The following is a 21,843-nucleotide window of genomic DNA, read 5'->3' as shown; positions in this document are numbered from 1 at the left end:
GCTGAACGGAATAGCGGCGTGCATGGTGTAGCTGGTATTCAACTACTGCCCTCTGCTGTGCACAAAGCTTTGCCAATATATGTAATGTTGAGTTCCAACGCGTGGTGACTTCGCAAACCAGTCGATGAGCTGTAAGTTGCAAACAATTCTGCAGCAAGGCCAGGGCTACGGCAGCAGTAGCTGACTTATAGAAATTGGCACACGTGGCAGACCTGGGTAGGCTTTGAGAAAATGCTGAACCTCTAAGTTGAGCATGTGGGACATGTGCATGGTTGCCATTAGGGTTGAGCGACTTTTTATTTTTTGAGATTGAGTCGGGTTTCACGAAACCCGACTTTCTCAAAAGTCGGGTCGAGTGAAATCGGCCGATCTTATTGAAAAGTCGGGGTTGGGGATCGGCCAAAACACGAAACCCAATGCAATTCAATGGGGAAGCATACTTTTTTAATATTTGCTTTAGCGCGATAATGTTGAAAAGCCGGTAATTCAATTGCCGGCTTTTCATTTCTCCTGCCTAAACCCGACATGATATGAGACATGATTACATACAGTAAACCATCTCATATCCCCTTTTTTTTTGCATATTCCACACTACTAATGTTAGTAGTGTGTATGTGCAAAATTTCGGCGCTGTAGCTATTAAATTTAGAGGTTAAATCACGGAAAAAATTGGCGTGGGCTCCCGCGCAATTTTCTCCGCCAGAGTGGTAAAGCCAGTGACTGAGGGCAGATATTAATAGCCAGGAGAGGGTCCATGGTTATTGGCCCCCCCTGGCTACAAACATCTGCCCCCAGCCACCCCAGAAAAGGCACATCTGGAAGATGCGCCTATTCTGGCACTTGGCCACTCTCTTCCCACTCCCTGTAGCGGTGGGATATGGGGTAATGAAGGGTTAATGCCACCTTGCTATTGGAAGGTGACATTAAGCCAGATTAATAATGGAGAGGCGTCAATTCTGACACCAATCCATTATTAATCCAATTGTATGAAAGGGTTAAAAAACACACACACAATATTGCAAAGTATTTTAATGAAATAAACACAGAGGTTGCTTTAATATTTTATTGCTCTCTCAATCCACCTGAAGACCCTCGCTTGGAAAAATAATAAACCAACAATATACATACCTTCAGGGCCGTATTTGCCACTAGGCACTCGAGGGCACGTGCCTAGGGCGGGGACAATGCAGGGGGCGGCACCTGAGCAAGTTTAAGAAAAAAAATTTTTTTTATTTTTTTTTTTGAAAGTCCGGGGTCGCCCCACCCAGGGGCGCCGCTATAATGAGGTGAGTTGAGCACTTCACCTCTAGCGGCATCCAGTCCCTCAAAACAGGGGGCGACAGCACAGCGCCGCCCCCTGCAGTCAGATCAGATGTGCCGGGTACTAGCAGTAGCCATAAGCATGCCCAGGCAGCCAGGAAGACGAGCTACTTGAACGAACTAAGCACAGCCTGTGGGCGGGGACTGTGGCTGCTTGCCTGCATCGCCCGGGCCCTGTCACATGAAGGGGCCCACCGGGAGCCAGGGCCACTTCTGTGACATACAGAACACAGCATAGGAGCAGAGCAGTATAATGTCTGCTCCCATCTGACGGAGACTCTGCACGCTGCTAGCACAGTGGCGGCTGCAGTCTCCCTCCTGCAGTGAATGGTTTCGCCCCTTCTGACCTGATCATGAAGCTTTTCCCGGCTGCAGTTCTTCCCTCTGTGCACGCTGGGATTGGCTCAGGCACGCTGGGTCCTAGTGCCCACATGTTGCATTTCACCAAGACACTTCCTGGTCCTGTCTGCAAACTTTATCAGTAAGTGCTGGGGATGGAACATTTTAGGCTTATTAAATTCAGGTATGTCACTGTGATGTGAATGTGAGACCATGGGGGTATTGTGGGAGCTGAAAGTGGGTGAGGGGGGACAGGGTAATGAGGGGGTGGATGTGAGACCATGGGGGTATTGTGGGGGAGGGGAGACAGGGCACTGGGGGGTGAATGTGAGACTATGGGGGTGTTGTGGGCGCTGAAAGTGGGTGAGGGGGACAGGGTACTGATGGGGTGAATGAAAGATGATGGGGGTATTGGGTACTGAAGTGGGGGAGGGGAGGCAGGGCACTGGGGGGTAAATGTGAGACCATGGGGGTGTTGTGGGGGCTGAAGGTGGGTGAAGTGGGACAGGGCACCGAGGGGTGGATGTGAGATGATGGGCGTATTGGGGCTGAATATTATAATGTTTTGTTATGATATTATATGTGCTCCATCATGTAATATTTGCTGTCTGGGGAGGCTGGAGATGGGGGGTCGGGGGCTTTTGATACGGACCACCTGGGTCTTTATGAGTATTAGTATAAGGAGCCGCATACAGTAACCAAGAGCTGCATCACATTTACAGCACCACTCCAGCATTATTTTTTATTTCACTGCTGGAGCGGTGCTGACAATCCCCGTCCCCTGCTCCCTGTCTGATCCTCACCTTCTGGCGTTTTCATCTGTTTTTGTCTCCCCTCAGCTCCGTCTCCTGCAGTTTGTGACCTGTCCGAGGCTCCAGTGTTTCATGGAGCAGCGCAGAGGTCACTAATCAGTGTGAGTCTGTGGGAGTCTCGTTCTGGCCTCTTTCTCACTCTCAGGCTATGTGCACACGGTGCGGAGCGGCCGCTGCGGATTCACAGCAGTTTTCTATCTGGTTTACAGTGCCATGTAAACCTATGGAAAACCAAATCCGCAGTGCCCATGGTGCGGAAAATACCGCGCGGAAACGCTGCTTTGTATTTTCCGCAGCATGTCAATTCTTTGTGCGGATTCCGCAGCATTTTACACCTGCTCCTGTATAGGAATCCGCAGGTGTAAAAACGCAGGCAAAATCCTCACAAAAAAAACAGGAAATCCGCGGTAAATACGCATGTAAAACGCAGCACATTTTACCTGTGAATTTTGCAAAAACTGTGCGGGAAAAATGCGCATACGAATCCGCAACGTGTGCACATAGCCTCATAGTCTTACATTGAGCGCATGTGACATAGCTTCTCACTTCTGGCCAGTCAGAAGCTGCACTCACAAGTTTGAGCTGTGGGACTGCAGCAGTGCCACAAAATAGTGAATACACCGGAGGATGAGTAAATGACTGGGAATGGGGACCTGCGCTTAAAGCACCACTCCAGCGGTGGAAAAAAACCCTGCTAGAGTGGTGCTTTAATAATTTAATAATAAGCAATTTAATACTATAAAGTTGATAAAGGTTTGGAATAAATGTCTGCAGTCACTTTATGTGACTGCAGACTGCCAAATCATGACAGGGAGCTGCGGGCCCATCATACTGTGTATAAGGAAGCTGCGGGCCCATCATACTGTGGTAAGGGAGCTGTGAGCCCATCATACTGTGATAAGGGAGCTGTGAGCTCATCATACTGTGATAAGGGAGCTGTGGGCTCATACTGTGTATAAGGGAGCTGCGGGCCCATCATACTGTGTATAAGGGAGCTGCGGGCCCATCATACTGTGTATAAGGGAGCTGTGGGCCCATCATACTGTGTATAAGGGAGCTGCGGGCCCATCATACTGTGTATAAGGGACCTGCGGGCCCATCATACTGTGTATAAGGGAGCTGTGGGCCCATCATACTGTGTATAGAGGAGCTGTGGGCCCATCATACTGTATATAGAGGAGCTGTGTGTCCATCATACTGTGTATAAGGGAGCTGCGGGCCCATCATACTGTGTATAAGGGAGCTGCGGGCCCATCATACTGTGTATAGAGGAGCTGTGGGCCCATCATACTGTGTATAGGGGAGCTGTGGGGGCCTTATACTGTGTATAGGGAAGCTTTGAGCTCACCATACTGTGTATAATGGAGCAGTACATGAGGGACTTAGGGGACATTATTAAATGTAAAGTGGGCACTTCAGCATTATTGTATTGTTATAGGGGCACTCAGAGTATTGCGACCATCAGAGTTGCATATTGTCACAATATGGCGGTAAAATCAGTGTTCGTTTTTGTATATAGATTTATTTTCAATAACAGCGAGGTCATATTCTGAGGTTCCCCTATATTCACAATTAGAGTGCGCAACCGTCACTGTAATTCTCTCGTCCCCCCCCCCTCTGTTCTCTCGTGCCCCCATCTATTCTCCTATGCCCCCGGTATTATGCGCTTGTCACTGTCACTAGAATATAGCAGTGATGCCAGCAGGGTAAATCCCACGTCATAAATTGCTTCCTTAATATGACAATGGTACCAGTCCCCAAGTACAGGAGCTGCAGGCAGCAGGAGACTGTGCGACCATGAAGGTAAATAGAAGAGGATGTGTTATGTTTGTATTGTATCCTGCCTGGCATTAAAGGGGTTGTCTGAGATGGGGAAATATACAGTATATACATACTAGTTTATTTAAAATAAATCCTACACAGAGAGATATTGCTCTCCTGTCACCCCCGGAAATTCAGCCACAGACCTCTCTGGTGGTCGACAGCGGTTCTGGAAGTGATGACTGCACCATCTGGATGTCACAGAACAGATAAAACCTGTGATTAACTGCAGCGGTCAGGTGACTGTGAGGCTATGTGCACATGTATTTTTGAGGGCTGCGGATTTTTCCGCAGAGGATTTCAGAAATCCGCAGGTAAAAGGCACTGCGTTTTACCGCGGCTTTACTGTGTTTTTTTTTTTTTTTGCAGATTTTGTGCGAATTTCACCTGCGGTTTTACACCTGCAGATTCCCATTATGGAGCAGGTGTAAACCGCTGCAGAAACCGCACAAAGAATTGACATGCTGCGGAATGTAAACGTAATGTAAATGTACATTCCGCAGCGTTTCCACACGATTTTTCCGCAGCATGTGCACTGCGGATTCCGTTTTCCATAGGTTTACATTGTACTGTAAACGCATGGGAAACCGCTGCGGACCCACAGCGGCGGACCCGCAATGTGTGCACATAGCCTTAGACGTTTCCCTGAAGGGGGGCCTGTGCCAGTCACCTGACAGTTGTGGGCTTTAATTTTCTCTTATTTTGCCAAATTTTCAAAAGAGTAAGGGATGGTCTTAAAAAATAAAATTGAAAACCCCCTATTACATTATTTAGTGATTCTCATTCGTGTCGGTGTTCCCCTCTGGTACCAAAAGTGATGTCGACCTGTGCATTATTTACATGACCGCTGCAGCCAATCACTGACCTCACAGTCATTTGCTGTACATAATAGTACGACCACTGCAGCCTGTGATTAGTGGGGGTCAAATGGTGAAGGCCCCTGCAATCATTATTATTTATCGTACATCTGGATACAGATCTACAGTACGTAGCAATTAAAGGGGTGTTCAGGGCTGTAGACATATTTCTGCACTCTATGTGACTTCAAACTACTGAATGCATGTAAAGAGTAAATGTAATGTAAATTGAATGTAAGTAAAGAGTAAACCAGATTTATTTATACTGATTTTACTATGGGGGGGGGGGGGCGCCATTTTGCAGTTCGCCTCAGGCAGCATAGAGGCTAGGTTCACCCCTGGCCCCACCCACCCACCTCAGTCTTGGCTGCTGCGGGGGGAGGGGGTCTCGGGCGCAGGGCCGCCATCAGGGCATTACAGCCCTGACTACTGTATGGGGCAGAAATGGGTGCTGTACCTTTAAGCAGCAGGCCCAAGTGTATCACGGTCCTGACGCGGGTCATGTGACACGCTGCGCGCTCTTATGTAGGAGCACTGGAGCAGACTGGAGGTGTGAGAGCCCTCAGGAATACTCCGCAGGTGACGGCACAGACAGTAAGGAGTTAACTGCTGTCAGCCCGAGGATTTCCTGTCTCCTCGGTAACAAGGAACCTTTCTGTGTCATCTGCGGGGGAAGTGTTTCAGTGCTGCACTTCTTGTGCTCTGCCAGTACTGTCCCCCATGTGGTGAGAAGGTGACTGGGGGGTTTGTACAGGGAGAATCAGGGAGGTCTGGGGATATTGGGGGTCTCACCTCTGTGCTTGTCTGCCCCCTCAGATGTTGCCTGTCAGAGGGGGGACCCTGCTAAGGTCCATGACTGCTGTCTGCAGGTAAGAGCCCTTCTGTCCTGTCTCAGCTGCTGTGGCACTATAAGTCTCAGCATGCACATACAGGGGAGACACAGATTGTGGTGATTTACACGTTTCAAGCTGGAAGACATTTTGCTTTTTTGTAGAGAAGCAGGACGGACATGTTTGTGGGAGACGATACTGAAGTCGGCGGTGAGCAGGGAGAGGAGGCGGGCAGTGTGTGAGGACTCAGGAAGCTGCAGAGAGGAGTGAGGTGAGAGAGGAGACGGGAGTCTACTGATGTGAGTGAGGAGAGGGGAGGCTGGTAAGGGGAGGAGATGAGAGGCTGGAGAGGAGATGAGAGGCTGGAAAGGAGAGGAGATGAGAGGCTGGAAAGGAGAGGAGATGAGAGGCTGGAAAGGAGAGGAGATGAGAGGCTGGAAAGGAGAGGAGATGAGAGGCTGGAAAGGAGAGGAGATGAGAGGCTGGAGAGGAGATGAGATGAGAGGCTGGAAAGGAGAGGAGATGAGAGGCTGGAAAGGAGAGGAGATGAGAGGCTGGAAAGGAGAGGAGATGAGAGGCTGGTGTTGGGAGGCTGCTAAGGAGAGGAGAGGCTGGTGAGGAGAGGCTGGTAAGGAGAGGAGATGAGAGGCTGGAAAGGAGAGGAGATGAGAGGCTGGTGTGGGGAGGCTGCTGAGGAGAGGGGATGAGAGGCTGGTGAGGGGAGGCTGCTGAGGGGAGGAGATGAGAGGCTGGTGAGGGGAGGCTGCTGAGGAGAGGGGATGAGAGGCTGGAGAGGGGAGGCTGCTGAGGAGATGAGAGGCTGGTCTCATGCTGTATATGGGGAGGTTATGTGGGTCTCATGCTGTATATGGGGAGGCTGTGTGGGGCTCATGCTGTATATAAGGGGCTGTGGGGGGTTTAAAGATATATAGCGGGTGTCAGCATACTTAATTCTCAATATTAAGTGATACAATTAATACTAATTAATATTGAGTAGAATTATTTTCATGCTATTTCATGCTCCACAACAGTCATGGTCTTTCATCTGGCCCCTCGGGGAAATAAATTGCCCACCCCTGATCTAGAGACATGGAGTGAGAAGCCCACAGACGATAGCAACAGATTAGTCCGTTCTCTCACTAAATTACCCATCCAGCTCTTCACACTATTCTCTCTGAAACGTCCGAGCATTGCAGAGATAAACGTCCCTGTTTGCAGTCTGACTGATGCTGCCCGTGGTTTTGGTAGTATGAATCGACTGACAGGTTGCCCTTAAAAATCTGTCAGCCAAACCGTGCAACCGTGGCAGAATCAACTGACTATGTACTGTGTATGAGATCCACCAGATTCTCACATGACAACTAATGGAAAGGTTTGCTAAGGCTACTTTCACATCAGCGATTTTCTCCGTTCGCGGCAGACACTGCAGTTTTTCCGCATCTGTCGCGTAACATATCACTTACGGGCCGGCCACTCTGCGTTCGGCCTCATTCATTCCCTATGGGACTTGTGGACATGTGCGGCACTTGAGGCGAGACAAAAAAAAAACACTGCTAGCATCATTTTTTTTTCCTGTTGCTGCAAGTACCGCATTTGCCGGATCGCAGCAAAACCGCAAGTGCCGCAAGTCCCATAGGGAATGAATGAGGCCGAACACAGTGTTGCCATAAGTGATCCGTTACGGATGCGGAAAAACTGCCGGATCTGCCGCAAGTGTCAAAAATCGCTGATGTGAAAGTAGCCTAAGTCACTGCCGATAGAGTCTGCATTAGTCATACTCGCCAATGGGGGAGGCAGCACGAAAAGTGCCTAGGGCAGCAGAAACTCTAAATACGGCCCTGCATACCCTCTGATGAACTGTCACGTCCCACGAGGTAAATCCATCTGAAGGGGTTAAAATAGTTTACAGGCAGGAGCTCTGCTATAATGCAGCTGTGCTCGTGCCTGTAAACCCCGGCGAATAAAGGAAATGTAGGTCAATGACCTATAGTTACCTTCAGTCGCGGTGATGCGCCCCCTGGTGGATGTCCTCATATGACCTGGAGCGTGGGAAAAAGTTCCCAGGCTGCAGTTCATGAGGACATCCAGCAGAGGGCGCATCACCGCGACTGAAGGTAACTACAGGTCATTGACCTACATTACCTTCATTCATTCGCCGGGGTTTACAGGCAGCAGCGAGTGCATTAGCACAGCTCCTGCCTGTAAAATATTTTAACCCCTTCAGAAGGATTTACATCGTGGGACCTGACAGATCCTCGGATGGTATGTATATTGTCGGTTTATTATTTTTAGAGCGAGGGTCTTCAGGTGGATTGAGAGAGCAATAAAATATTACAACAACCGCTGTGTTTATTTCATTAAAATACTTTTTAATAATGTGTGTGTGGTTTTTTTAACCCTTTCATACAATTGGATTAATAATGGATAGGTGTCATAATTGACGCCTCTCCATTATTAATCTGGCTTAATGTCACCTTACAACAGCAAGGTGGCATTAACCCTTCATTACCCCATACGGGACTGGGAAGAGAGTGGCCAAGTGCCAGAATAGGTGCATCTTCCAGATGTGCCTTTTCTGGGGTGGCTGGGGGCAGATGTTTTTAGCCATGGGGGGGCCAATAACCATGGACCCTCTCCTGGCTATTAATATCTGCCCTCAGTCACTGGCTTTACCACCCTGGCGGAGAAAATTGCGCGGGAGCCCACGCCAATTTTTTCCGCGATTTAACCCTTAAATTTAATAGCTACAGCGCCGAAATTTTGCACATACACACTACTAACATTAGTAGTGTGGAATATGCAAAAAAAAAGGGATATGAGATGGTTTACTGTATGTAAACCATGTCTCATATCATGTCGGGTTTAGGCAGGAGAAATGAAAAGCAATTTAATTACCGGCTTTTCAACATTATCGCGCTGAAGTAAATATAAATATAAATATATATATATATATGTGTCTCTATGATATATATATATATATATATATATATATATATATATATATATATATATATAAACGAAACCCGACTTTGGATTGCAGATCGTGTACCGCCGACCCGACTTTGCTAAAAGTGCCGATCTGTTTCGCTCAACCCTAGTTGCCATGCTTCAGAGCTGCCACCAGGTTACGGCCATTGTCACACACAACTATGCCTGACTGTAGATTCAGGGGTGACAGCCACATATCAGTCTGGTCTGTTAGACATTTCAGCAACTCTTCAGCAGTGTGCAGTTTGTTACCTATGCAGATTAGCTTCAGCAGAGCTTGTTGCCACTTGGCCGAGGCAGTGCTGCAGTGCTTCCAGCTTGCAACTGATGTTGACGTTTCTGAAATGGAGGGTGAGGAGGTGCAGTAACTGCTGTAGAAGGTAGGGGCAACCCTGCAATCCTTGGTGTTGGTAGCACATGTTCCGTCCCGAGGTCCGACTGGGTCGCGGCTTCAACAATATTCACCGAGTGTGCCGTCAGGGAAAAATTGCATTCCTGGCCACAAGCAATTGTCTACATGTCCATGGTTACGTGGACCTTCCCAGTAACAACTTTTGTCAGTGAATGGCTGATGTTATGGGATGAACAGCTGTTCAGAGTGTCCAAGTGTGGGATCACTTGTCTCCGGGCACTCAACATGGTGGAAAGGAGAATCAGGGTGATGATTATGTGGACCAGAATCACGGCTACTGAGACTGGACCTTATAGAAGACAGGGTTTTGCTAGCAAAGTGAATGGAAGCATTATCTGCTACCCATCCAACAACCTTTCCACACTGGTCTGGTTTCAAGACTGTTATTCTGCACCCCCCTACAAAGTGATACATGAAGCTAGATCGACATGATGTGTGTGTTTGTTGTGCTCCCGTGGCAGGCAAAGTATCACCTGGCCCACAGCCTCAGCCTCTGTGCTCATCGTCATCGCATCCACTTCCCTGTCCCATACCATGCACCTTGGCCATTTTAAATTACCTATCATATATCCCACTAGAGAAAACACTGCAGTATTACAAAGGCAGGAAAATTTGCCCATTTCAGATGGAAGTATAAGACTGTAGTATAAATATACAGGAAATCACTCATGGTAATTCTGCTTCATGCCACCTGTCTTATCCATGGTTTTTTTTTCTGTGCTATGTTGTGCATAAATATGTGATTCTTCAGAATTTGAATTAGTCTATGCCTGAAGAAGAGACCTGTGTAGTCTCGAAAGCTTGCAATTTGTTACCATCTTTTCAGTTAGCCATTAAAAGGTATCAACCACTGAGGACTCTCAATTCTAAACATTTTTTAGTATAAATATAGTGATTCTATTTTTAAACAAACACGTTTTGTTGGATGTTTTGATCCACAAATGCAGAGCAATAAATATCATGTAAAATTCCACTGCTGAAAAAAGTAGCAGTATTACAATTCCAGGAAAATTTGCCCACTTCAGATGGACGTATTAGACTGCAGTATCAATTTAGCGATGCTATTAGTAACAAAACCATTTTTTTGTGAGTTTTGGGGCACAACTGGAACATGATAAATTTCACTGCTGAAAAATTTACAGGATTACTATTGCAGGAAAATTTACCCACCTCAGATGGACTGGTTACACAGCAGGAGCAATATAGTGATACTATTGAGATCCAACCAACTCTGGCTGTATGCTTTTGATGCACAACTGCAGCAGTAAAAATGGTGTATAATATTTACCTGCTCACAACAATTTAAAGGATTAAGAACAAAATGAATATTATTAGCCCTGAGAAGTGCTTCTGGTATGAGCTGCAGGCTTCAGCATAAAGGACATGTAATTCACACTATCCTGCCCTACATGATCCCTTCAGCACAATTTCTCCCTAAGTGCTGCTAACAGCAGCATTACTATTGATTACCGTTAGCCCTAAGAAGCACTATTGTTGTACGTCACAGAAATGTAAATGTCGTTCAATCCCTTGGCTAATATGCAGCTACAATTCTGTCCCTCTATCAGTAGCACCTCTCCCTACGCTGACTGTGTCGGGGGTACAGTGTGCCGAGAATGGCATCACGGGTCTGACATAGACTTGATGACGCTATGCGGCCAGCCAATCACAGTAAAGCCACAACTAAGATGGCTACGGAATTACAGTGACTGCTAGGCAATCCCTGCATGTTCATTGGCTGTCTAAAATGCTCAAACATGCAGGGCGGGAACTCGAGCTGCAGCTCGAACATTAAAAAAAATGCTTGAACCCGACCACCACTGAGCAAGACACAGAAGTACAAGGTATTCAGTGCTCAGAGACACAGAAGAGGTGAGGAGGTCGAGCCCAACCACCACTGAGCAAGACACAGAAGTACAAGGTGTTCAGTGCTCAGATAAATGACCGAGGTGAGGAGGCTGAGCCCGACCACCACTGAGCAAGACATAGAAGTACAAGATGCTCAGAGGCATGGCCGAGGTGAGGAGGCTGAGCCCGACCACCACTGAGCAAGACACGGAAGTACAAGGTGTTCAGTGCTCAGAGACACGGCCGAGGTGAGGAGGCTGAGTTCGACCACTACTGAGCAAGACACAGAAGTACAAGGTGCTCAGTGCTCAGAGACACGGCCGAGGTGAGGAGGCTGAGCCCGACCACCACTGAGCAAGACACAGAAGTACAAGGTGCTCAGTGCTCAGAGACATGGCCGAGGTGAGGAGGCTGAGCCCGACCACCAATGAGCAAGACACGGAAGTACAAGGTGTTCAGTGCTCAGAGACACGGCCGAGGTGAGGAGGCTGAGCCCGACCACCACTGAGCAAGACACGGAAGTACAAGGTGTTCACTGCTCAGAGACACGGCCGAGGTGAGGAGGCTGAGCTCGACCACCACTGAGCAAGACACAGAAGTACAAGGCGTTCAGTGCTCAGAGACACGGCCGAGGTGAGGAGGCTGAGCCCGACCACCACTGAGCAAGACACAGAAGTACAAGGTGCTCAGTGCTCAGAGACATGGCCGAGGTGAGGAGGCTGAGCCCGACCACCACTGAGCAAGACACAGAAGTACAAGGTGCACAGTGCTCAGAGACATGGCCGAGGTGAGGAGGCTGAGCCCGACCACCACTGAGCAAGACACAGAAGTACAAGGCGTTCAGTGCTCAGAGACACGGCCGAGGTGAGGAGGCTGAGCCCGACCACCACTGAGCAAGACACAGAAGTACAAAGTGTTCAGTGCTCAGAGACACGGCTGAGGTGAGGAGGCTGAGCCCAACCACCACTGAGCAAGACACAGAAGTACAAGCTATTCAGTGCTCAGAGACACAGAAGAGGTGAGGAGGTCGAGCCTGACCACCACTGAGCAAGACACAGAAGTACAAGGTGTTCAGTGCTCAGATAAATGACCGAGGTGAGGAGGCTGAGCCCGACCACCACTGAGCAAGACATAGAAGTACAAGATGCTCAGAGGCATGGCCGAGGTGAGGAGGCTGAGCCTGACCACCACTGAGCAAGACACGGAAGTACAAGGTGTTCAGTGCTCAGAGACACGGCCGACGTGAGGAGGCTGAGCCCGACCACCACTGAGCAAGACACGGAAGTACAAGGTGTTCAGTGCTCAGAGACACGGCCGAGGTGAGGAAGCTGAGCTCGACCACCACTGAGCAAGACACAGAAGTACAAGGCGTTTAGTGCTCAGAGACACGGCCGAGGTGAGGAGGATGAGCCCGACCACCACTGAGCAAGACACAGAAGTACAAGGTGTTCAGTGCTCAGATAAATGACCGAGGTGAGGAGGCTGAGCCCGACCACCACTGAGCAAGACACAGAAGTACAAAGTGTTCAGTGCTCAGAGACACGGCCGAGGTGAGGAGTCTGAGCCCGACCACCACTGAGCAAGACACAGAAGTACAAGCTATTCAGTGCTCAGAGACACAGAAGAGGTGAGGAGGTCGAGCCTGACCACCACTGAGCAAGACACAGAAGTACAAGGTGTTCAGTGCTCAGATAAATGACCGAGGTGAGGAGGCTGAGCCCGACCACCACTGAGCAAGACATAGAAGTACAAGATGCTCAGAGGCATGGCCGAGGTGAGGAGGCTGAGCCTGACCACCACTGAGCAAGACACGGAAGTACAAGGTGTTCAGTGCTCAGAGACACGGCCGACGTGAGGAGGCTGAGCCCGACCACCACTGAGCAAGACACGGAAGTACAAGGTGTTCAGTGCTCAGAGACACGGCCGAGGTGAGGAAGCTGAGCTCGACCACCACTGAGCAAGACACAGGAGTACAAGGCGTTTAGTGCTCAGAGACATGGCCGAGGTGAGGAGGCTGAGCCCGACCACCACTGAGCAAGACACAGAAGTACAAGGTGCTCAGTGCTCAGAGACATGGCCGAGGTGAGGAGGATGAGCCCGACCACCACTGAGCAAGACACGGAAGTACAAGGCGTTCGGTGCTCAGAGACACGGCCGAGGTGAGGAGGCTGAGCCCGACCACCACTGAGCAAGACACAGAAGTACAAGGTGTTCAATGCTCAGATAAACGACCAAGGTGAGGAGACTGAGCTTGACCACCACTAAGCAAGACATAAAAGTACAAGGTGATCAGAGGCACGGCAGAGGTGAGGAGGCTGAGCCCGACCACCACTGAGCAAGACACAGAAGTACAAGGTGTTCAGTGCTCAGAGACACGGCCAAGGTGAGGAGGCTGAGCCTGACCACAACTGAGCAAGACACAGAAGAACAATGTGTTCAGTGCTCAGAGACACAGCCGAGATGAGGAGACTGAGCCCGACCACCACTGAGCAAGACACAGAAGTACAAGGTACTCAGTGCTCAGAGACACGGCCGAGGTGAGGAGGCTGAGCCCGACGCTTGTTTACAGGTTTTATGGACTGAGTTGACAGTATCTCTGGATGGAGCAGATGGATGGGCCGAGGCTGGATCAGTAAAGGACACAGACCTCCACTTCCCCTCAGACACCAGCGAGGGGCTATAAGCTGCAATTTGTACAGAGGAGCTTGTTGAACCTTATAGAATTGAAGATGGATCAGAATCACCTCCCAAACCTCCTGCCATTGTTCAGAAGTCACTTTCTTCCAGCAGCGGAGCAGTAAAAAGTCTGCGTCTTTCAAGAAAACCAGAATTGTGCTGCAGGAAGAGGCTCCATCACAGCATTGAAGTGTCCACTGCTCTGGGCAAGGTCATCACCTACTAAGCCTCCTGTGACCGGTCATCACCAGAATATCAACATTGCAAGTGCAAGGACTCTCAGCAGACCCTTAAAGGGAACCTGTCACCCCCAAAATCGAAGATGAGCTAAGCCCACCGGCATCAGGGGCTAATCTACAGCATTCTGTAATGCATTCTATAATGCCACAAGTGTTCCTATACCATGGTTTTTATAATAGCAGCTCTGGTGATACGATGTGATAGGCTCTTTACCTGCTCCGCCACCACTTAAGTGTTTCCTCCTTCACTTATCCTGTTGTATATCTGTACTGTATTTATATTTGATTATTTAGCTTGCGTTACAAAGATATATGTTTTTTGATAATACTAATAAAATTATATAACTTTTTAAAATGCGTATTGGGATTTATATACTCCATTCTCTTGTTTTGTATGTATTGGGGAGTATCCTAGACTGTCCCATCGTTTTGGACAGAAATATTGGGAGAGATATAATAATTTGTAGCTCTCGGCCACGAATATTTACCGATTTTTGTGAGTTTTGCATTGATTCTATAATGCTGTAGAGAAGCCCCCGATGTTTCCTGAAAGATGAGAAAAAGACATTAGATTATACTCACCCAGGGGCGGTCCCGCTGCGGTCTGGTCTGATGGGTGTCATGGTCCGGTCCAGGGCCTCCCATCTTCTTACGATGACGTCCTCTTCTTGTCTTCATGCTGCGGCTCCGGTGCAGGCGTACTTATATTCCCTGTTGAGGGCAGAGCAAAGTACTGCAGTGTGCAGGCGCTGGGCCTCTCTGACCTTTCCCGCCGCCTACACACTGCAGTACTTTGCTCTGCCCTCAACAGGGAATATAAGTACGCCTGTGCAGGAGCCGCAGCAGGAAGACAAGAAGAGGACGTCATCGTAAGAAGATGGGAGGCCCCGGACTGCGAAGCCCATTGGATCGGACCGCCCCTGGGTGAGTATAATCTAACCTCTTTTTCTCATCTTTCAGGATACATCGGGGGCTTATCTACAGCATTACAGAATGCATTACAGAATGAAGTAGATAAGCCCCTGATGCCGGTGGGCTTAGCTCATCTTTGATTTTGGGGGTGACAGGTTCCCTTTAACTGCCTTCAGCTTCATGCAATCACGTTGCAGGGGGCCACAGGCCTACATGTGGTTAACACAACTGTCAGAAAGCCACCACCTACTAGAAGTGCAGCAGGCTCAGCTCCTGAGCCCATTCCATACTTTCACATCCAACTTGCAACATACATGTGGGTTGGACATCTTAAAGGGGTTAAAGTGTTATTCCCATCTTCCTAGATGGGTACGATGAGATAATAACTAGTGTTGCAATTTATTGTTCATTAAAATTAACAGCCGTTCTTGAGATATTAAGACTTTTCATTAGTTTTCAGCTCGTTGTTCCTGTGTAGCAGTGGTGGCTGAACATGTGCAGTGCTTACAAGCTGTTTTCTAAAGAGCTTGTAAGCACTGCTCTGCAGCCGGTCGGATGCCGAAACGCACTGTGCTGCAGGGGAAAATCTTCTTCAGGACATTACACAACGTGTAAGGCGACTATAACATCTTTTCCTTAGTTTTTTTTTAGCTATTTAGTACAAGTCACTTTGGGGGTTTTTTGCCGCGAGTAATGGGCTTATTTTTTGGACAATTCTGAATGTCCCTGACTCTAAATGCTGGTGGTTTATGTAAATGCTGCCAATAGTAAGAGGCTTCAATCAGTTTGGGGGGTTGGGACTGTGTTTTGCCAACACTAATCTTGGAAAGTATGGAAAACCACCACATAATAGCCCACAGGAATGCTGGAAACTTTTACAGATTGCATTAAAAGCCGCAATCACAGATGGATTCAATGCAAATCAAATTTTTATTGAATCTGGTGAATTGGAACAATTTGCACAAATTACCTAAAATTAATGCTACTATTTAAAAACAATCTGTTGCCAGATTTTTTCTACCCCATCATGCATGTAGGGGCAGATGGGCATGATTCCAGCAATGTATCACTTGCTGGGCCACTTGCTGGAGTTTTTAAAATATTTTTGCTTTATCTCTTGCAGATCTACCAGTTATTTAAACGCTGAGCTCACCGCACCTACACCTCTCATAGGCAGCTTTCTGCCTATGCACAGTGTACACAGTAGAAAGCTGCCAATCGGTAGTGAAGGTGGAGTTATACAGAGCTCATGAATATAATACATTTAATCAAAGCTACAGCAAACGGCCCAGTAAGTGACACATCACTGGAATCAAGGACTCTGTTTTACATCATGATGCTCTCAGATTAGGTGACAGATTCGCTTTAACATATTGCATCAGCCAGAGACAAATCTTGCGATCTTGAACACGGTCGGGTGAGCTTCCTGATAAATGCCTCTCAGATTTAACATCACATGGTATAGTAAAGCCAATCAAGAGGAACTATCATTGCCAGTAAAAAAGCCTGAGGCAAGGAATGCAGCAGCCAATCTAGGGTGAATCTGGATAGTGAGAGGACGTCGCAGCTCACTGCTCAGACACAGAGACAGAAAGTCATAAAATACTGAATAAACTATACAGATAGTGAGTGAAAGAAGAGCAGAGATTAGTGAGTAATGAACATAGAATTGAGTTTCATGGCAATTGGGAACTTTGCATTTAAAAAAAAAATATTCTCTCATCTCTACAATAAAATGGAAAAAAATAAAAATAAAAGGGGGAACCCGAGAGCTGGGCACTAATATACCAAGACGGCCATGTAAAATGAAGCAGTCGTCTCCTGACAGAAAACACAGCGTCTTGCTATGGCCGTCTCTGTCTCGTTAATTACTTTGTAGCAGAGTCCCAGAATATGTCTGTTGTTGCTTAGGAAAAAAATAAATAAAGAGAAAACTAATACAATTTAGGGCTCGCAATGACTTCCTCCTGAAGACGAGGACACAATGAAATCCAGAAAGGCAAAGCTCCGCGTGTCACGTACGGAGTTATTGAATCAAGCCGCCCCATGACTTCACTGCCGAGACCCCCGACACACACGCCGCTGACAGCAGAGGGGGGGTGTCATCGTCTCGGACATCGTCAGACTAATTTCTATTGGATTTTTCAATAAATACTGAAACTGAATTAAGTAAAACCAGAGCTTTACCCGTCGGTGATTAGCGCATGGCGGCCACATACGTGCGCTGCACAACCTTATCCGTGCCAGATCTCCGACACAAAGTTACAGAACAGGCAAGGATCGATCTGTTGTTTGTGCCTTTGGTCGAGTTATGGAAAGCAGAGCACCATGTAAGAAATCATCAATTACTGAGTATGAAGGAGAATGACATTGATATCATTACTGATGTAGCAGAGCTGAGCGCGTCATCTGCGTCTCCGGGTACTGTGATAACTCGATGGCTGTGACACGTGACATCTACATTTATAAATGTCTGTAGATACATGCATAGATAAGAGTACAGGAATGTATCAGCCAAGCAATCAGCTCTGGTATTACTACTCCTGAAATGATGGGGCATGTATCCTGAATACACGAGAAGGAAGATTGGATAAGAGAAGACAGAATACTAGAAAAGAGGTTGATAGACAAATAATTCATAAGTAAAAGATGGTAGAAGGACAGATAATAGATAGATAATAGATAATAGATAATAGATAGATAATAGATAATAGACAGATAGATAATAGATAGATAATAGATAGATAGATAGATAGATAGATAGATAGATAATAGATACATAGATAATAGAGATAGATAATAGATAATAGATAAATGATATATATGTCAGAAGGACGGTAAAACCTAGGATTTACCGGTCAATCTGGACATTCACCGAGGCCGTCGGTAAAAGCTCAAAATGAAAAGTAAAATTGGACTTTTAGCGGTGAAGTCTTAGTAAATGTTAACATTTCTCAACAGCGCTGGTAAAAGTCAGAAATATCTGGTGTGAAGATGGAACATCTGACTTTAACCAAGCGCAGTTGGTAAATGTAGCTGAGAATGGTGTAATAACGCATGCTGGTAAATGTAAAGATTTACCAAATCGCCCAGGTAAAAGTCCAAAATTGTTCGTTTATATGGAATACATCTGACTTTTACCAACGCTGTTGAGAAATGTTAACATTTACCAAGACTTCACCGGTAAAAGTCCAATTTTACTTTTCATTTTGAGCTTTTACCGACGGCCTCGGTGAATGTCCAGATTGACCGGTAAATCCTAGGTTTTACCGTCCTTCTGACTTTTACAGTAACAGATACATAGATAATAGACAGAGATAGATAATAAATATAAAATTGATATATAGATAATAGATAGAATAATAGATAATAGATAGATAATAGATAGATAACAGGTAGATGATAGATAGATAAATGATAGCTTAATAGATAATAGATAGATGATAGATAAATGATAGATATATAATTGATAGATAGATAATAGATAGATAATAGATAAATGATAGATAGATAAATAATAGATAGATAATTGATAGATGATAGATAGATAATAGATAATAGACGGATACATAATAGATAGATGAATAGTTTATAGATAAAAAGATAATAGACGGATAATAGACAGATAGATAGATAGATAGATAGATAATAGATAGATAGATAGATAGATAGATAATAGATAGATAGTAGACAGACTGACTATGGTGCTATATTATACACTGGGCAGTGACTTGTTCCGCTTTCTCGGAGATTCATCTTTTTCTATTTGCTGCGCTCGGTGTCATCATTCACAGTAACCTCTGCATTGCAGATACTCACTGAACATCCAGAACTGACCATAAGAAAACCTTCATCCTTCTGGGAAGTTGGATCTTTAAAAGACGTAAAATGTAGAAGTGACCTGCTGTACCGCTTCTGGTAAGTACTATACAAGTCATAAAACCTGACTCAGGCTCCATTATTGCCTCTCCTGATGAGACTTCATTGTCGTCTTAATGGGGAAGCAGTATATTAGAGAAACTTCAACCAAGATCCAAAGCAAAAAAGGGAAAACTCACCAACACGACAGGGCAGATGGTGGTGGGTGCTAAGATGTGATCCTTCAGGGGTCCGCAGTCACATTCAGGTTTAAGATGTGAAGCACATTTATTGTGAAGCTGCAGAGAAAATGAAAATAGTAAATCGTAAATCACAATTTAATAGTTACAGGACATTTCCCAACTCTTGTTATATTCATGTCAATCAATTATAAAATTAATATATAGGCATATACTCAAGAAATAGAATCAATTTGAAAAACATCTGGGTCTCCTACCATATATGAACCACCCTCCTAAAATATTACAATACTTTTTATACACCAGGAGCTCCACTTCCCAAAAGTCAAGAAACTATATCCTATGGACAAAAAAGAACCTCTTCCCCTTAGACTAAGCATAATGGTTCCATAAACTTGAAGCTTTACTTCTCTGTAGACAAGGAGCTCCTCCGCTCCATAGACTACTTCCACGTAAAACAGAAGGTCTTGCTTTCCTAAAAGGTAGACCTCTTTAACTTACAGTTTCTAAAGGTCTGCATAGACTAAACGGTTTCCCTATAAACTATTACCTTCACTTCCTAATACATTAAGTCTCTTTTTTTTGGAGTTTTATGTTTACATATACTAGACTATTTGCTTATACACTAGGATCTCCACTTCTCCAAAAATCATGAGTTTCATTTTTGTATATTCTAGAAGATCCACGTCCCCGTAGACAAAGAGCAACACTTCTCCTTAGTTTAATAGTTCCATTTCCCTGTACATTAGGAGAACAACCTCTTCAAAGACCAGGGGCTCGACTTCTCACTAGACTATGAACACTACTTCTTTGTACCCAGTAAGCACCACCTCTGTATGTACTTGGAGTGCCATACACTTCTCCACAGACTAGGAGCTCCTCTTCCCCATAGACAAGGAGCAACATCTCTTCTTATTTTAGGAGTTCCACTTTCCTGTACACTACAAGAACAACCTCTACATAGACCAGGGGCTCCACTTCTCAGTAGATTAGGAGCACCACTTCCTTGTACACAACAAGCACCACTTCTCTACATACTAGGAGCTCCACTTCTCCATAGGCTAGGACCACCACCTCTCCATAAATCAGTGGCTCTACGTCTGCATGGACCAGGAGCTCCACTTTCCCATAAACTTGGAGCAAAACCTCTCCATAGACTAGGAGCTCCTCTTCCCCATAGACAAGGAGCAACAACTCTCCTTTGTTTAGAAGTTTTACTTACCCATACACTAAGAGTACAATCTCTCCTTATACTAGGAGCTCCATTTCCACACAGACTAGCAGCACCGCCTCTCTATAGGCCAGGCATTTCAATTCCTAGTAGACTAGGAGCACTACCTCAATGCAGACTACAAGCACCACTTCTTTACAGACCAGGAGCTCAACTTCCTTGTAAACTTGTAGCAAAACTGCTTCATAGACAAGAAGCTCCACTTCACCTTAGACCATCAGCAACACCTCTCTATAAAGTAGGAGCAGCAATTTCTCATAGACAAGGAGAAACACCTCTACATAGACCAGGTGCTCCACTTCTCCATAAACAAAGAGCTCTACTTCCCCATTGACTAGAAGCATCACTTTGACATGGGAAATTAGATCCACTGCTCCATATAGTAGGGTTTACACTTCCACATAGACTAGTACCACCACTTCTTCATAGACTAGGAGCTCCACATTTCTATAGACTAGGATCTCCAAATATTCATAAACTAGAAGCTCACCTTTGCAATAGAGTAGGAGTGCAACTTTCCTGTAGACTAGGATATCCACTGCTCTGTAGACTAGGAGCTCCAGTTCTCCATAAAGTATGAGTTCCACTTCCCTGTAGACTAGGATCTCCAGTCTCGATACACTAGGCTTCTTTCTCCTAAACTACAAGCTACATTTTTATCAAATATTTACCCATAGGCTTGGCACCACACTTTCCACCCAATCTCTGAGGTCAAAATCTCTACTGATATATACAACAAGAATCCCTGAGCTCAGTGATTGGCTGCAGCGTTTTCAATGTTACATCATCATCACAGCCAAATAACAAAGACTGGGGCAGCAGTGCAAATAAGGACGCCAATAAAAGCTCAGTTTTTTAATTTACATTTAACTGTGCCTACGGGCAAAAATTTGTTGAAAGGGGACAACCACATTTAAGAGTTTCCACGTTCCTGTAGACTAATATCTTGACTTCAACATAGAGTTGCCTATTTCTTTTCAATAGGAGATGATCTGCAGTACCCTGCAGATGATGTGCGAAGTTCCTACTCCGTACCCTGTTTACACTAAGCCTACTCCAGAGCAGAGAATAACTGATCGGTGGAAGTGCCGTGTGTTTTCCTAAGGAAAAGTCATCAATATAAAAGTATTGGAAAAAAACAAGATTGATCCAATAGAGGGTTGAATGCTCCTTGGTAGACCCCTCTGATTCTGGGGTATTCTCCACATTACAATTCTGTAACTGCTTATATGTTAAAACCCACACCCCTTCCCAAACACTCATCACCCTATTAGTGTTTATTGTTGTCCAGATTTGAACCCAGTCTAAGAACGCTCCTTGTGTTCTAAACGTGTCTGGTCTTTCCATTCCTTTATCCACTATGTCCTCCCTACCATCCACACACATGGGGAGCCATTGATGTTGTTTGATACCTTGGATATACTTTTAACCTTGGAAATAAAGACTTCATGTTTTTAACTACACCAATTTGAGTCGTAGGTTAGAAGCTGGATCAACGTC

General features: G+C 46.1%; 1 protein-coding gene across 3 annotated transcripts in view; it reads right to left on the bottom strand.

Annotated features, from left to right (window-relative positions):
* Positions 1 to 21,843, bottom strand: part of DGKB (diacylglycerol kinase beta) — a 655,304-nt gene that overhangs the window by 377,105 nt on the left and 256,356 nt on the right. For all 3 annotated transcript variants that reach the window (XM_077268080.1, XM_077268081.1, XM_077268082.1), the window contains exon 13: positions 19,113 to 19,211. In XM_077268080.1, the coding sequence (XP_077124195.1) occupies positions 19,113 to 19,211 (99 nt within the window). The remainder of the gene's footprint in view (positions 1 to 19,112; positions 19,212 to 21,843) is intronic.

This window comes from Ranitomeya variabilis, chromosome 6 (assembly GCF_051348905.1).
Source record: "Ranitomeya variabilis isolate aRanVar5 chromosome 6, aRanVar5.hap1, whole genome shotgun sequence".
In the NCBI taxonomy this organism is placed as follows: domain Eukaryota; kingdom Metazoa; phylum Chordata; class Amphibia; order Anura; family Dendrobatidae; genus Ranitomeya; species Ranitomeya variabilis.
This window is presented reverse-complemented; position numbering and strand designations above follow the sequence as displayed.